We start from the raw sequence: 12,932 nt of genomic DNA, 5'->3' as shown, positions 1-12,932 counted from the left end.
GGTTGTGTATGTGAGCATCAATTTAAACCACCATTTATTTAAATGTACGTAGCTCACGTGCCAATGATTAGCATGTGGCTCCGGCAGGCTAATCTATAGCAGCATAACTAAAGGGAGGGGGTCAGAGGTGACCACAGGCATGAGGGCTCACTGAGACATTGCTTTCCTGTCAGGTCATTGTCACAACTGAGTGATGCCTGATTGTGTGATTTATTTGTGACTTGTGTATTCATCTGTATAATTTGTTTTTGTGTAATTTGTGTGTTAACGGGCCGCCCAATGGAGGATGGGTTCCCTTTTGAGTCTTGGTTCTCCCAAGGTTTCTTCCTATTCCCCACCATCTAGGGAGTTTTTCCTTGCCACTGTCACCTTTGGCTTGCTCATTAGGGATTTGGACCCATAGTATTGTTAACCTTTTAAATCCTGTAAAGCGCTTTGTGACAACATGTGTTGTGAAAAGCGCTATACAAATATATTTGATTTGATTTGATGCCATGACATGGCTTGATGACAGCATCAACATCTCAGATTACCAGAAGTCTCAATGACTAGGGGTCTCCGAGCTCCACTCCTTCACATGTAGCATAAGTAACACAGTACACCATAAGCATATTGGTCCATAGTGTCCAACTCATAAAACTGCTGACTCACCATGATAACAGCTTGACAAAGTGGTTAGAGAGTGGAATGCCAGCACTGGCATCACAGTGAGAAGACTGGGAGTGACTGTTGATACCCGCTAACAGTGAGGGAACATCTATTGTCACAGAAGTGAACAAATGACCCTTAATTCATTGTGCCTAGATTATTGCATACATTTGTCAGACTGTGAGGCTTGTTCCTCTGTATATTCAAGAATTCCCCTTGGGAGACTGTCTGCAGATGCATTGATCACTTGATTATTTAGCCTGCATCATGAGATAAATAGGACAACAATATATCAAACACAAATATATACAAGATCTCAAACTGTAGATAAAATAAAAATTAAAACGGAATATTTAAATATCCTTTGGCTGCAGTCATTACAACATTACAAATCATAATCATTGTCTCAATATGTCTTAAATCAGTAAATGTTTTTAAATAACTGTCAAAGTACAGTAGCCAATTTATACTGTTTTTGTATTCATATACTGTTTACTGTATTTTGTATTCATATGAAATAATAATGTGCCACTGAAATAAGGTAGAATTGTAAGTTAAGGGAGGTTGAATTGAAAGGATGTACATAATACTAAATACAGTAATACAAATATACATAATGACACATTTTCTACATAACTACATAATTTCCAGAGTGACTAAGCAAAGCTACACACATTCAGTGAGCAAACTACAGTCACTGTAAATTAATACATTTTGTGTGTCTAGCTCTATATTCCAGAATTGATCCAATATGACACTATACAATATACTTTTAAATAGAAAGTGCAGTAAGTCTTTATGGGGCTAGGCTTACAATTTTCCCTGTTCTTGAAATTTGGGATGACTTTGCCTACAGTCTCAGCGGCTCTGGGGGAGGCAGTAATGATGTTCTGGCTGGCATTATGCCCATTTCTGAAAAGCTTACTGGTCAGGCTGTCCACAGTCTCCTGTGTGGTTGTGATTGCATGCACCAAGCTCTGGGAAATGAAGGAACAGAGAGAAAGTGCTTAGGTTTCAACCACAGGAACACTTTGCACAGATTTGGGCCAACATTTCTATGGCTGACCTGTTGTGAACTTATTTATAGATTAATAAAGATATGATTTTTAATAAATTAATATTAATGAATAATTAAGATCAGTGTCAGTGCTAATATGAGTCCCCCAACAATGCTGAACGATCATCATGGTTAACCTTGGCCAAAGAAGCAAAGCAGACTACTGTACGGGAAGACTACTGTACGGGAAGACTACAGTACGGGAAGACTACTGTACGGGAAGCATTTCTGAGGGCCAGATATTCAGGAAATGAATATGCAAACGGATGGAAAACCTCCCTTAAAATCATCCTGCTAATGAATGAGTAAACTTAAAAAAATCAAACAGTGTCTCAAATACTACATTCGTTTAAAATACATTTTTCATGGTGAACTACAATATCCTTAACACAACACATTAAATATAGACAATTCACATATAGAAATTGAAAAAACAGATGTCTTACAAGCTCTTTATAGGTAGCACTTAGACCTTCTCAAGAGTGGTGAACACACCAGTGGATCCAACAGCATACTCAACATCTGCCTCCGCCTCTTTAATGTTGGATGGGGCCTTTCTGTACTTCACAGCAGATGAGATGGAAAATGAGTAGGATACATAAACTACACAAACTACATTAATTACATTAAAGGCCAATAGGATAATCAATTTGTCTAAATAACAATGATACAAAATGCAGATCATTTTGAAAGAAAACTGCAAATTTGAATAAAATTTAAATGTTTTGCAGCTTTGCTTCTGCAAAGACAGTGATGGCACTGTTGCTCATCACCAACTTGCTTCTGTGTGTGTTCTGTGTTCTCCTGTGAAGCGACCATTGCTTCGAGTCTGAACATGTACACTTGCGCAGGTTAAATATGGGAGGAACTCACAAAGGATTCTGCATAAATTAGAGATTCAAACATTAACTGCATTGTGTGAATTCCTGAATGCATCTTAATGATGAAAGCAGAATAATGTATTTCATGTCAATGTGACGCATTTAGTAACGCAACATTGACTTTTCCAATAAGAAAGGGAACACAAAATTAAGGATGGATGGAATTGGTATTGGAATCTACCACTAGAGGGCAGCAGCAGTATTTTGCATGGTCATATCTTAGTGTATTCTACTTGAATCTTAACGTTAAAAATTGAACAATGATGGGCTTTACCAAAAGCCTGCCAGTGCCTCTGAGCATTTAAATTATTAGGCAGCATTTATGACCAAAGCTTCAGCTGTGTTATTGACTGCCAGGAAGCAAATGTTAAAGTTAATAACTTTTCACTAAGCTGTCACAACGAGCCTGTCCCTCTGCTCAGGGAAGATGCCCACACACAACCATGCCCTACACACCTGCCCTGGTCCCAGTCACCCACCTACTGAAACACCCTCTATCATATGCACCTGTTGCTTGTTCCCTCCGCCTTATTTATGCCCACAGGTCTCACCCACCAGTGCAGTACATTCATTGAAAGCAAGACACACTGCCGGAGCTGTCCTGAGCCCTCGTCACAACACTTATCGTGCATGCCTGGTTTGTTACCGTGCGTCTATAGTGCTTCGAGTTGTTATAGCCCCTTGCTCTTCCTGTGTTTTACTATTGAACATGGATAGTAAAAGTGCCACCCTCACCCACTCCTACCCTCTTCCTCCAATGTTACACTTACCTTCTTCTTTTATTAAAATCTTTTAAAATAAAATTTAACTTGCATTGAGTTTTTGAAGATGAAATAGTTTAATTAAAATTTGTTTCATGCATATTTATCTTGCGAAAGTTTAAAGTTTGTAATTAAGGTAATTGACAATGCTAGACAGAATGTTTCCTTTTGCCAAGTCTTGAAATTTAAGATGATAGATTTCCCCAAATGTTAAACAAATCCCCGCAATCTCACCATGAACATTGCACAGAAAGGTTGGTAGGACAGAATTATAGTGAAAGACTGAGGCAGCTAGAGGGAGGATAGCTGTGTGTGCTGTGATATGATCCAGGGTATGGAGAGGGGCTGGCACACACCAGGCACAGTACTGGACTGTTACACAGTACAACCTCACTTGACATCAGGTTCTGACATTTCAGGGCGAGACTACTAAGTACTGGGCGAGACTAAACGTCAACAAACACAGAAAAGGGTTTTGTGACAGTTAATAATCGTCATCTGTTGCCACTGATCCATTGATCCTAATATCAACCACTTTTGCAGCCTTCCATCAGGTCCTCTAAATGAAAAATAAAATTTTGTATTAATTATGTATTTTTACTATTTATTTCTGCAATGATCTCTTCCATTTTAATCTCTCACATGCCACTAGTAATTGATAGGATTTAAAAAGTCCCTAATAATATTCTAATATGTCGATTTTATCATTACCAGTGTGAGTAGTTAACAATGATAAGAAATAACAATGAAAAATTGTCTGGACTGACTCAGTTCATTCATTTTAAACAGTAATAAAAGTAACATGGGGAAAGAAAAAACAACCATAAATGTTATTCTGAGGCTGTGACACTAGAAAATAAATGTCATTTTTATAGTCAATTCCATTATACCATGCACAGGTTGCATCTGATCAGGTACAAACAGGTACAAGCTTCTCGATATTACATGCTACAAAACTGACATATCTTCCTCCCTCGTACCATGACCACCTACATTTTGATTATCAATACCGTTCTCAGACAACCACCAAACCCAGTCCAGCTTAATTTTATACACCTGTGGCTATGGAAGTGATTGGAACACCTGATTTCGATCATTTGGATTGGTGGGCAAATACTTTTGGCAATATATTATATCTTCTGGGTATTGCAATCTATGCCGTCCTTCTGTATCCATACACAATTTGTTCAAGAACTGTTCTTGAATCACTCAGCAATAATCCATTTATGAGCACAGGACTGATGTTGCCAGATATTTCTGGGTTGCGGAACACTCTTAACCCAGCAGTTTACACATGTAAAAACTTCAGGAACACCCCTAAAACATGTACCAGCTCAACTTTCACTATGTCATCTTTAATGCCGTGTTGAGTTGTTCTCCATGAAAACAACATCTAGCAGTGATCGTTGGTTTAGTGATTAAGGGGCTGATGAACTGTATATGCCATTGTATAGCTATGGCTAATCTGCCTGTATACTTACAAAATGCACATTTAATAGTGACACGTCATTAATATTTAAATCTACCAAGGTATCAATTATGCAATGTCATCATATCTGACCTGACTTGGACAACAAAAGTATGTCCTTTCTACAAGTTGGATCACATGTATGCAAAGATCTTATATATTTCTGTGACTAAGGAGGTATTTACTGTATTGGCCATTAAACGCCATAACTTCTGACTCCTTGACTCTCCTGTTCTGTGAACTTATAGGTATCTGATATACTAATTGTGTGTTTCTGCACATCCGTGTTACAAACATGTCAGCTTCACAGCAACATACCCATGTACAGGACATGCAGCCCTTCACTCCACATATAGGGTTGTAGGTTTTCAGTTGATCACCCAAGCACATAATAAAATAGAATGGTTTTAGCCATTTTGTGTTAAATTACTGATTTTAGATTTTTTGCTAAATGCTATACCCTATGTAAATGTGTGATTTCTGTCCCAACTGATTCTAAAGGCCACCAAATTTTACTTAGAAAATGTTTGTCATTGTAATTGTAAAAATTTTAGATGTGTAAAAATTCACATTGGTCAAAGCTCCAATCATATATCCAATGTACATACATTCATCATAAAGCATTCAGCATTAATCCTTACTTTTACCTTACAAGATTAACAATATTGCATGAAAAAGAGAATTTACAGGTTAGTCTAATGAATACAACATACATAATAAGACAGGATTATAGTTCCTGATTGCCTGTTACAGTAAAAGGTTTGACAACATCTACACAACCGATTTTAATTCTGTTCTCAAACAAATCCAGAGTGAAAATGCTTGTAAAACAAGCCATTTTAACAAAAAGACTACCACTGAAATACCCCAGAGCTTTAGTTATAATTCTACAATAACATCTCATGTAATTATGCTGAATGATTGGCAGTCCAGACATTTACAATACTTCTTGAGATTAGTGTCAGAGCTCTTCTGGTACAGGATAGCATTTACCAAATTGGACCAGTAACCAGTTTTTATAAATTAAACCAGAAATAACCTGTGTATACTGTGACAACTCGTTTTAGCTATGGACTCTACTTTTACCTTCTGCTTTACCTATGGACCCTACTTTTACCTTCTGCTTTACCTATGGACCTTACTTTTACCTTCTGCTTTAGCTATGGACCCTACTTTTACCTTCTGCTTTACCTATGGACCCTACTTTTACCTTCTGCTTTAGCTATGGACTCTACTTTTACCTTCTGCTTTACCTATGGACCCTACTTTTACCTTCTGCTTTACCTATGGACCCTACTTTTACCTTCTGCTTTAGCTATGGACCCTACTTTTACCTTCTGCTTTAGCTATGGACCCTACTTTGCCTTCTGCTTTTGATCGTCCCACCCCCTCATCTTAAAGTCATATCATATTTGTAATACTTTCAGCCCATAACCTCACATGCCACAGGATAGAGCCTAACATTCATGTGTATTAAAATGCATGTGGAACGTTTTGGAATAAGATGTAGATGGGGCTTTAATGTCTGTAATATTAATAAGTGGAAATCTCCAAATAAAATTTTGCAAGAATCATTGTCTTTTCATTTTTCACACCCACATATGCGTACATTTCCTTTGTGTTAACTGGGTCAACTTCACTATACAACATATGCCGCATGCCCACACAAGATTATATTTATGTAGCTCCTATTCAAACTAAATTTACTTTTAAAAAAAGAAGAGAGGTGACTTAGAAAGCACCTACATGATTTTAAATAGGAGAACCTTCTTAAGACAAAATAAAAAGACAAAAAATAATAGAATGCAAGATTAAAGAACACACAAGTCCAATTCAGACATCAGGTTCTGTTCAGTCAACATGGAAGACACAAAGCCCAATATCTGACATTAGTACAATACAGTACATGTGAGAACGTCTGTATCAAATCACAAACAAGGTTTCATGGGAGCACCATCATAAGGTTGAAATTAGTCATTCAGGTAACGTAATGCTGTTATAGTATAGCAGCCAAATGTTGGGATACTTGTGTTAGAATTCTAATCTGATTTACATCTTATGCAGTTGTACAGAGAGGCTGTGATCTGCTGACAAAATCCATTACGCAAACTCTGACATCACCACCAGCCATATGATGGATTCACATGAGTTTAACTAGGCAACCAATTTCAGATCTTTCAAAACATTTCACCACTATTTTTTCAAAAGCACCAAATAACAAAAACCCTTCTGCAGGCCAAACATGGCACTATTCACCATTTCTGTTCATACCTTACAACACATCAGGATGAATACTGATGAGCCTGGGCCTAGAGTGTTGATGCTTTGTCCAGGACCTCGTTACCTCGTGTTAATGCTATACGTTAAGAGTCCAGCGAAAAGTTTCATAGTTCAACTGATTAAGTTCATTGAGTAGTGAACTTATAAGCACCAGAAGAAGTTTGCTTCACAGCAGCCAGTTGTGGAGTGAACCTGAATTTGAAGTTTCAAGCCAGTAAAAGAGAAATTCACGGATTTATGTGCTGTGAGTGTATCTGTATGCAACAGCTCAACAACAGAGAAGCCCTGGATGTAATATGACAGTATGAAGCCCAGGTTTTCCCCCACATGAATTATCAAAGGGATGTGGAGGGAAACCTCTCAGCTCTAGGGCTTATTTACAACATGCAGCAAAATTGTGCATCAGCAAGATATCAAAATGTCAACGGTTCAGTTAGAAAAACTATGAAAGTTCTAACTGAAAATGTTAATCATAACTGTTTGAAAAAGAAGCCGTTAAGAACCACTAGTGGATGTGTATGCTGAATGACTGATTCCCTGATTTATCTACTGCAGAGTTCAATTGTGCATGAAATGCATATAAAACCAAACAACCATCCAAAAACAAAATGAAAACATACATGTGATAAAAAACACGCATTACTGGAAACATAAATTAAACTACAGTTGTAACCATGGCTCCTTCATCAATCTACCATCCCTTCTTTTTGTCAGAAAAAGAGAAGAAAGATGACAGAGGACGAGAGGACAAGCACCAGCTTTTTTGGGGGGGGAGGATCTGTTCAATTAGTGTTTGGGGTGTTGGGGGGGGAGATCAAGCACTTTGTGCCTCTCTTCCTTTTCTTTCTACTTCCTGCTCTGCCCATGTATCTTTACTCGTTCATCCTTCTTCTGAGAATGTTCATTTTTTTTTCCGCTCCTGTGAACATCTTGGGCAGTACCTGTAAAAGACACACACACACACCCACACAACTGTGAAAAAAGCAACATAACCTTCACAACATTTCGATCAACATAAGGACACTGGTATTCCCGCACAAGCTCCCAAGTTCTGGTCTGCAATTTCAAAGACAAAGATCATATTAGCACTCACCATTTCCCCCTGGGCTTGGTGGTCAGTCCCACACAAGCAAAGTGGAACCACTCAATGGAGCACTATGGAGAGAGACATGCCATCACATAATGCATAATAATATGCATGGCACTATACAAAAGTCCATAGACATTTCGGTTTTAATGATCACAGCAATATTAGAGAAAAAATGCTTAACTACAAATAAAACACAAGAGGAATTCCACAGCAACAAAAATCTTTAACTGTTATTTAATTCTGAATGTAATGATTTCTTTGCTTGAAGATCAGGGAAAAAACAAATAGTGTGCGTTACCTGGAAATCATGATTCTTAAACTTCAATGATAAAGAATTAAATTATTTGTACGAGATTGAGAAAATAAGTCACAAATCTTACATCAGTGTTGTCGCAGCCAATCATTTCGCCGTAGGAGACCTGGTGGCACAGGCAGTAGGTGGGCTCGTTAGGATCCACAGGCATGTCCAGCACATCGGAGGGATGAACGTTCCCAAAATTTACTGCAGGTGAAGAAAATTCAGCCCTGGAGAAGAAGAAACAGGACAAAACAAATATCAAAATTACTACACAATGTGGGGTTTGTCTCTTTTTGTTCAACTGAGTGGAGCAGGTACAGTTGGAAGTAAAAACACACCTTTTCATTATTCTGCAATTGATTAACAAGGAATGAAACTGAAAAATGCAGCGTCTTGCCTAAACTTCACTACACTGTGGCTATCTGTGTAGACCAGGGGTAATCAACTAAATTTGTCCGCGGTTCAATTTTGGCAGATACCTATGACCTGAGGTCCGGGGGGCGGGGGTGGCGAACGTAAGTTGTTGAGCGGGGGGTGGCAAACGTAACACTCGTGACGGAGTGTTTTTTCAATAGCCCTGAAATAAATGCTCCGGTTTTTTTTTTTTTGGTCCGTATCCAGTTAATCAGGAATGAGATTGGGTCCGGACAGGCCTGCGTTCGGGTCCGGATCCGGACCACGGTCCGCCAGTTGAGTACCCCTGGTGTAGACACTGAACCTCAGGATATGCTAACTACATTTTTCCTTCAGTCAACACAGAAATAGAGAATCTGTTTGAATCAGCATATGTCTTGCTGTCATCATACACATACGTGCAGTAGACAATTAAAAATAACAGCCTGGGATTAAAGGTAAGGCTTATTTTCATGTGTGCATGCGCCATTTGCTTCTCACGTTTGCGTTAGCTTGACTTTTTTCTGGCCACTTTTAGGACTGCAGTCTTCATCAGAGTTCTTGACCTTTGACCGGGTACGAGACACCTTTTTCTCCTTAGGTCCCCGGAGGTCACCTTCAAATGAAAACAAACATGATTTATTACTAATATAATGTTATTGCATTATTATATATAGTAATATTACTAATAAAACTAAGTAGATTACAAAACAGAAGAGTACATTAATTTCTTGTAATCTTAATCTTGCACAATACCACACAGATTGCTTAGAATACTTTGTGAAAATACTTGGCTTTCCAAACAGGCAGACCTGTACACTAATCTACATAAATTCAGACAGACGCTTACTCTTGTTTCCCTTGCTGGAGGTGGAGTCATAATCTGTGCTCTCGATCTGCTTCTCCTTGAGATCTGCCTCAAAGCGTGCTAGGTCTGTGTCCAGCCTCCGGATGTGTTTATCCACCTAGGAAAGCAAACATAATGGTCAAACTGATCTTCCAGACCATGAGGTAGCACTATAAAGCCTAACCCAGATCTATTCCATGCTACTTTGAGTATTTAAATAATTGTGAATAGTGCAATGAAAGTTAAAAGTTTTCCATCTTAAAATGTAATAAATGTTTCTGACTGCAAAAAAGCACTGACTGGCAAAATTTACAACTAGAGATTGAATATTTTATTTCATATGTACTCCAGTTAAAATGTAAAAGAATACCGAAACTAGGACTAATAAATCTTGTATCATGCAACAAAACATTTTAAAGATTTGATGATAAAGCGTGATGAAAGTTAAAGATATGGAGTTAAAGATATGGACATAAAATGTGATTTTTTAATGGCCACAGGACAATTCCTGGAATTCATAGCATTGAAAGTTCTGTAATGTCAGAAATTATTATTTTCTAAATGTTTTAAGGTGAGCAACTGACATCTTGCCATCTTCTTCGAATAATCAGATTAAAACTGATACGTAACAGGTCATACAAAGTAACTTGAATATGTGGTTCACCCTTCAAATCAATAAAAACTTTAATCTCAAAATGTTTTTGATGAAAGGCTGGATGAATAAAAGTTTATAGCTTCATATGAAATAACCTTGTACTGGATAGAAACTTGATATTGGGTTGTACAGTACACATTAGAAGACTAGAATGCCAGGATGTAGCCTACTACTACTCACATTGATGCTGTTTTGAAGTCTTCCCAGTAGGCTTACAATATTAATGCCAATAGCAATAATACTAACAATAAATTTGATCTGTATAGCATGCGTCACATATACAAGGTTGCTTTGCAATTTCAAGAGGAGAAAACAAAAATCAGAAAGCCTCAAATAGGTAGCAGCAAAAATTTGTAATAAACCTGTTTCGTGAAAAAAGGCTTTGTAAGTCGTAAAAAAGTAGCTTTTGTAAGTGTGTGAAAAGAACAAATAAATAAGGATATGGTTGGTGCAGGAACAATAAAGGACCTACCGCCCATAATGGACCACCTGAACTTAGGGATAGCTAGGAAAACTCTTTGAAGGCTAACAGCAAGATTTTACCATACTCGGAAACTTGTAGCCAGTTGTTAAAGAATGGGGATAATATGAGCAAATTTCTAAGTTTTTAACATACTGGAGAGAGCAACAGTGTGTTACAGTAGTCTAACCTAGAAGTAAAGTAGGTATCAGGATCTCAGCATCACTAAAGACGGCAGTGAATACAGACACTTGAATTTTTAAAAGTTAGCTATTATCTAATGCTTCAACACAACAATAGGAAACCAGCGTCTGAGATGGACACGATTCAGTTGTATTTATGTTAAGAAATATTTTAATATAATCAGCAAATCTGGATAACCGCCTCAGTGCTGTGGTGGGAGTTAAAACCTGACTGAATGTTTTTTGAAAACATAGATATGAGCATAAAGCAAATGTTTCAAAACCATGGTAACAGGTTCCATAGTTGTCCTGCTATGTTTATTTAGGACTAAAACTAAACTGAAACAGGTTAGTCCCAATACAGTGGAAGACGAAATTTTTATATTACCAAAATAATACATCAACAACTTTTCAAAATACATATAATAAATATTATACTACATTACATTTCCAGTTTGTACAACTATATTTTGCATATTAACAGCTAAAAGGCCTAATTTGGACCTCTCTCTTCTCTTCCAGAGTGAACTACTATAATGACTCATCACTTATGTATTGGACTACTGTAATGCTTTATTACCTGGTTGAACCACCAACTGCATAAACAACCTCATTATATATATATATATATATATATATATATATATATATATATATATATATATATATATATATAATACAAAACTAAAACACAATTTAGTGTTATGATAACTTTCAATGTAAACAAAAAAACAAAACAAAGAACGAACTTCTGCAGACTGTTGAGAATGTGTTGGACTAACCATCTCATAGGTCTGCATGGCCAGTTGGACCTTGTCATCTCCAAACTCTTTACACTTCCCATAGGACTGCTGAATCTGTCTCAAGAGAGAAAGTTTCTGCTCCGAGGAAAGGGTCCGGGCATTAGCCGTGTACTCACGAGCAAGGGAGTCTATCTGTCCTTTCAAATCTAAACAAAGGAAAAGATAGTGCAGCAAGTTTTGCAAATAATTTCCTGTCTGTATCGTACATATAAAGTGAATAAAAGTGAATGATAATGCCTTACCCTCAGTACGCTGGTCCAAATCTCGCATTAGCTGGAAATTCCTTTGAAGTTCAAAGGGAAGATTCTCTATGCCTAAAGACACAACCAAAAGCAAAGAGCGAGTACATTAATGCCATGAATATAACTTGCTACTTTGCTACGCCCTACAGTCTTGCGTATTAAATTTTAGGTGCGACATGGGATATCTGGAAAATTGCTAGAATTAACGTACAGAGGGATTCGGCAGTTGGATGTTATATAGCTAGTTGAGAAATTATTAACTTTGTCTTGGCGCTCCTCTACTCTAAGCTATAAGCACATAAAGCTGGTTTGCAAGATAAACTAGTTTACTGGCCATCAATCGATAGCTTGGATAGCTCGCTAAAATAGCTAGTTAGCCAAACACGGGAGGTTGTATGAAGAATATTTGTTTACGTACAATATATGTAATAAAAATATTCTTAACAGCAAAAATACATACGGCTAGCACGACTTGTAACGTGTGTGTTGTTTCTGAAACATAAATACCGCTGGCTGGTCTTACCTGGTGAAATAGATCACCTAACTCTACCAACCTAGCCAGCAGCTACGCTAGCCAATGCTTTCAAGACTTGTAATATTATAATTTAATAACCCCGTGGAATACAAGTTTGAAACATTATTGTTGAACCACAATATGTACATACATCATAAAATACTCAGAATAAAAGAGTCCGTAATAAAATATAACAATAGTCTTACTGTCTAGATAATGCTCCAGATACATTCCAGCCGCCATCTTGAAAAATACAAACAAAAGTTGTTCCGATGTGACCGGAAGTGCGGCTAGGGGGCGATCACGAGCCACCAAAATACTGTAGCGCGATACGTTCTTAGGTACCAGAGACC

At 37.5% G+C, this 12,932-nt stretch overlaps 1 protein-coding gene across 1 annotated transcript; it reads right to left on the bottom strand.

Moving 5' to 3' along the window:
• Positions 1–5,585: 5,585 nt before the first annotated feature.
• Positions 5,586–12,915, bottom strand: ing4 (inhibitor of growth family, member 4). The gene is made up of 8 exons (XM_077008077.1): positions 12,786–12,915; positions 12,066–12,137; positions 11,803–11,969; positions 9,727–9,841; positions 9,378–9,492; positions 8,566–8,710; positions 8,189–8,250; positions 5,586–8,036 (listed from the first exon to the last, which is right to left on the bottom strand). The coding sequence occupies exons 1-8, from the start codon at positions 12,820–12,822 to the stop codon at positions 7,997–7,999; spliced, it is 753 nt and encodes a 250-aa protein (XP_076864192.1). The 5' UTR covers positions 12,823–12,915; the 3' UTR covers positions 5,586–7,996.
• Between the last annotated feature and the right edge of the window lie 17 nt (positions 12,916–12,932).

Source organism: Brachyhypopomus gauderio, chromosome 6, assembly GCF_052324685.1.
Source record: "Brachyhypopomus gauderio isolate BG-103 chromosome 6, BGAUD_0.2, whole genome shotgun sequence".
Lineage (NCBI taxonomy): Eukaryota > Metazoa > Chordata > Actinopteri > Gymnotiformes > Hypopomidae > Brachyhypopomus > Brachyhypopomus gauderio.
Note: the sequence above shows the minus strand (reverse complement) of the source record. Positions and strands in the feature narration are given on the sequence as shown.